Raw genomic sequence first — 5,035 nt, 5'->3', positions numbered from 1 at the left:
TTGAAACTTAGTACACTTGTTCCCTTTGATATGATCTTTCTAATTTTAATGCCAAATTAGAGTTTTGACCCCAATTTCACGGTCCACTGAACATAGAAAATGATAGTGCGTGTGGGGCATCCGTGTACTATGGACACATTCTTATTTTACCATATTTTATAAGAGTATTCAAATTAAGATTTCTAAACATAAACCAAAAAATGTTCATAGACTTAAAACAAATAACGTTTGTAACTTAGTTATCCAAAAAAAATGTAATTAATGTAGATTTAAAGGTTTAAGGTTTTTGATTTCTTTAATGAGAGCGTGGGTAACTTTAAACATGTGCTCTAATATGTGTTTATTTTACGGAGGAACATGTCTTTTTTTCAGAAATCAAACATCACCAGACCAAAGTCCGGAAGTACTTTAAAGACACTAAACCGAAAAACGAATTCCAAAAGGGGAAAGTGACACAATTTGTTTAAATATAGACAAAAAGATATAGTCCTGCCTCGCATCATAGTAATCTTAATGTAATAAGATATATTAATAATGATAGCCAGGACAGGTGTCAAAGAGCAGATAACCTATGGCTATACATAGAATATTTCGTGATTCCATGTAGAAAGCAATACAACGAACATGGAACTGCTTGTGGTTATAACTGCACTCGTTTCAGGTAGGCGTTCCAATATATTGCAGTCTTGCTGTATTTTCATGTGGCATTTTCATAGCAAAGATAACCCTTTGTACTTCTTGTCGGTCGTATTTACGTCATTAATATAATGCATTGAAAGCCTTTGACATGCATGTAATGTATTTTCGTGAGCAGAGGTATTCAACTAACATCTGTGGCTACCTAAAATAGCTTCCTGAAGTTGAGAGCGCATTGTGACTATGCTTTCTAAATTACTAGTATGTTAAATTATCGTTTTTTGAAAAACACGGCTTTTCGGAACGTTCGGTTTTAGATGCTCTTCGACTTTGAATTTGATTCGGCCTTCGAACGTTTTTAATTCGAGCGCCACTGACGAGTCTTATGTTGTCGAAACGCGCTTCTGCCGTAACAAATTATAAGACTGGTATCTTTGATGAGTTTATTGTTTGCCGTATTATTTCGAAATAATTTTATACCTTTATGGCTTTCCACAGTTTTGGTTTTTAATCATTTTTTATCAATAAAAGAGCTTTTCTCCCACCCTGCCAATTCGATATGTTTCCCTTTATATCAAACACAGAATAACATTGTACATCAAATTATTGTTTGAAAATGCTAGCACCCAAATAACAAATGTATACTTAAATAGATCCTCGTATTTCCTGGTATAAGTTTGCGTGCTTAACACTTATTAATAAACAAGTTCTGTTCTCTTGCTTATGAAATGTATTTTTTCTTAATTTATATTATTGTCTTGTTTAATTATCAAGTCCGTTTTGTCCAATTTGTGTATCTCATTCTTACTGTTTTGTTTTCTTTGTTAAATTTATATTTTGATCTTGTTTATTAAGTGTGTTCTGCCCAAGGCTGGCTATTTGGAGATGGAGGCGGAGGTCATATCTTCGGCCCAGGAGGTCACATGTGTATACCTCTGAATAGATACTGCAGCCTACAATGTTTAACCTACGAAAAGGACGGCAGTGGGTGTAATGTTTGCCATTGTAAAGGCGATGGAGGTATGTATATCGTAAATTTGTGGAAAACTTTTTATTAGCAAAACGCTATTTTGATCTTTTTAGTATGTGCTGATAAAACAATTGTTCTTTGCACACACGTAAATAGACATGATATTTGTATGTTTCGGAGTTTAGTGTGGCGTCCATTTTTCTGAACTGGTAAACATTATTTTAGGGGCCAACTGTAGCCTGCCTCCGGGTGCGAGGTTTTCTCGCTGCGTTGAGGACCCATTGGTGGCATTGGGCTGTATTCTGCTCTATGGTCGTGTTGTGGTCTCTTTTGTTCTTTTTGGATTAAAGCTCTTCATCTTTTTATTAAGCTATGGATTTTCAAATATTTTGGCCCTAACGCATCACTGATGAGACAGTTATTGTCGAAATGCGCATCGGGTGCAGAAAAATTGGTACCATTAATGTTATTATTTGACACATTCCACGTTTCCATTCTCTATTCTATATAAAGTTTGACGCATTTCTTATGTTGATCCTTTTAAAGTTTGACGCATTTCTTATGTTGATCCTTTTAATGTTTGACGCATTTCTTATGTTGATCCTTTTAAAGTTTGACGCATTTCTATGTGACTTGATTAAACAAAATTTATCAAAAAAATTCACAACAAAGCTAAACAAAATGAGGATTCCCAGGCTTAACTCTCGTCAGTTGAATCTAAGTTTTTGTTACATTGTAACGTTTACACAAAAGTGAAAAAATGAGTTATTAAGTTAACATTAGAGGATACCACTATCTACCAGAGACCAAAGGACGTGTCATGTTGCACTAGAATTTTTATCTTCTACTATTAATAGCCACTGCAGTGTTAACAGGACCAGACCATGGGACTGCTTACCACACCATACACAATCCTTGCATACCTACACAGTCCAATTGTCCTCTAAAATGTGAGGAATTTGTCAAAGGTGGCAGCGGATGTGAGTTCTGCATGTGTGCAAATGTACACCATGAAGCAAGTACTACACAAGGTAAGATACCATGTAAAGAGTACTACAGAAAGGTATGTCAACACACAGAAAGTACTACCAGATGTGTGTTTGGACACGTAAAATATTGTTCTCTTCACACTGTGATATATATAACTGTACTCACAAAAAGAGCAAATACTGAATAGGTGAAATAAACTTAACGTAACTTTAGTAGACAAAACGTTGACCAATGAATCTGAGACGTTCAATAGGTAACTGCATTTTTCTATATTGATATTAAAATGGATATGTATCACTGTTTCTGACACAGAAGTTTCTATTCAGTTGTACCAAATCAAATACACCTAAGCGCATCAAGACAAACAATGTCCTTTCCCTCGGGCTAGGGGTCAAACTTGTATGGGCCCAGAAACTTAGAACAAACATTGGAGCTGAATTAACCCCAAAAGACTATAAAATAAAGCCAAACCTAATTAAGGAAAACTCAACAACTTTTCATATTAACAGTTTCTCGTCGCGGATCAATTGTTGAATATATTATAATGACGAACATCAGTCGGGTAATCTCGGGACGGAACACCCTTCAACCTCGACGGTACTAATATTAATGTGTAATATTAAAGTACTAAAGTATCAAAAGCAAAAACGAATTCGTATTTCATTTATACTTATTATAAAAAAAGAAGATGTGGTATGATTGCCAATGAGAAAACTCTCCACCCGAGACCAAATAACATAAAAATTAACATTTATAGTTCACCGTACGCCTTCAACAATTAGCAAAACCCATATCGCGTAGTCAGCTATAAAAGGCCCCGAAATGACACCACGTTTCACACTTTTATTATCAAAGCACCACCTACAACAACAATGCAAGCACAGACAACCACAAACCAGCCGACGACACAAACACCAGCTCCTACAACCATGGGATCTACAGTCAGTCAAGACTGCATCATTGCCAGACAGATCTGCAGTGCTAAATGTAACGGGAAATATCTAGTCGATCCCTCGGATTGTACCTTCTGCATATGCAAGAGTGAGATTCATAACAGGAGAAGAAGATAGGTAAGCTAATTTCAGCGCATTTAAGGATGTTCGCTTCTCTGTTTCAAAATAAAAAGCTTTTTAAAAGACTGTTATAAATTGATAATATATGAATAACGGAACTTAAATGCAGAAAAAATACATGTTCGTGTCCTGGTTTTTGACATATAATCAATTGAAAATTTTGCGGGAAATGATTCTCTCTAGATTTTACATACATTAAACATTGGAACTTTTTTTCATTTAAAACCATGAAAAAATCACAAGGATTTTATAAGATTTTAAAAAATGGCTTTTTAAACTAGATGTAATAAAATTATGAAAAGAAAAGTAGGGGTTAGTGTGCAAAATTTAAATTGGCACTACATGGATGAAACTGGAGGATTCCGAATATCTGCCAAAAAGAGAAAAGAAACAAAAGTAGTGAACATCCTTAAAGTAAATGAATGAATTAAGAGTTCGCACGTTAAACAATCTGCCGTTTCAGAATCTAATGCATTCTGTGAAATATTTTCAAAAGCATGCACCAAAACGTTTTGGTTGGCTAAAACCTCGACCCCGTGGAAATGTTTAAATTTTACCAATGACGTGACTTCATTTTCATTTGGGGTACGAAGAATGAAATGAAACGTATACCTAATCAGACGTATTGACCTTTAATTCAATAATAAACTTTAGTTACTTTATAGAATAAAAGTTTTTACAGTTTTGGTAAAAAAAAAAGAATATGAGATAAAAAAAAAAAAATAACAACACATTTCCCTTGAATTGAGAGCATACATATTTTCTATTCTTTAATTTCTCATAATAACTTTATATTTACGAGCTAGTATTGCAATTTTGTTTCATTTAACAAATACAAAGAGATTCCTTAAAGTTGTGACATATCATTTTTTTTCCAGGAAGAATGTGGTGACTTGTCTGTACTTACAACTTTGAACATAAGGAAATCCATAGAGAGAATAAAAACAATTATTCAGAGACATTAATGTTGAATGTCTAGTCTTTTGCTCAAATGATTTTATCCGTAAATTGGATTTAATTGAAGTCGATTGATTTCCCGTGCCTTTAATAAATATGACGTAATTGTTAACTCATTAAGCCCTCATATCGAAACTGGGATTTTATCATGCTTCATATCATTATTAGGTTGAGAAAAAGATGTCAATTTTTTGTTGGGTTTCTATTTCTGACAATTTATGGATTTTCTGTGGTCTTTAGTGGTCATTTGTTTGTCTATCATGGTGTTGTATGTGTGTTGCTTCGAATTATCGCCAAGTAAGACTGGGGAATAGAAAATGGTCAAAGTGGAGCATCCGTTTGACTGTGCGGGATGTATAAATAAGCAGCTACGTCAGGTCTGAATGGGGACGTTAAATCCTATGCCTCG

The 5,035-nt window shown here is 34.4% G+C and overlaps 1 protein-coding gene across 1 annotated transcript; it reads left to right on the top strand.

Annotated features, from left to right (window-relative positions):
• The first annotated feature begins 598 nt into the window (after positions 1–598).
• On the top strand, positions 599–4,732 carry LOC127722397 (uncharacterized). Its single transcript, XM_052229269.1, has 5 exons — positions 599–661; positions 1,492–1,656; positions 2,464–2,637; positions 3,452–3,666; positions 4,548–4,732. The coding sequence occupies exons 1-4, from the start codon at positions 625–627 to the stop codon at positions 3,664–3,666; spliced, it is 591 nt and encodes a 196-aa protein (XP_052085229.1). The 5' UTR covers positions 599–624; the 3' UTR covers positions 4,548–4,732.
• The last annotated feature ends 303 nt before the right edge of the window (positions 4,733–5,035 follow it).

Source organism: Mytilus californianus, unplaced genomic scaffold (genome assembly GCF_021869535.1).
Source record: "Mytilus californianus isolate M0D057914Y unplaced genomic scaffold, xbMytCali1.0.p SCAF_12, whole genome shotgun sequence".
Taxonomy (NCBI): domain Eukaryota; kingdom Metazoa; phylum Mollusca; class Bivalvia; order Mytilida; family Mytilidae; genus Mytilus; species Mytilus californianus.
This window is presented reverse-complemented; position numbering and strand designations above follow the sequence as displayed.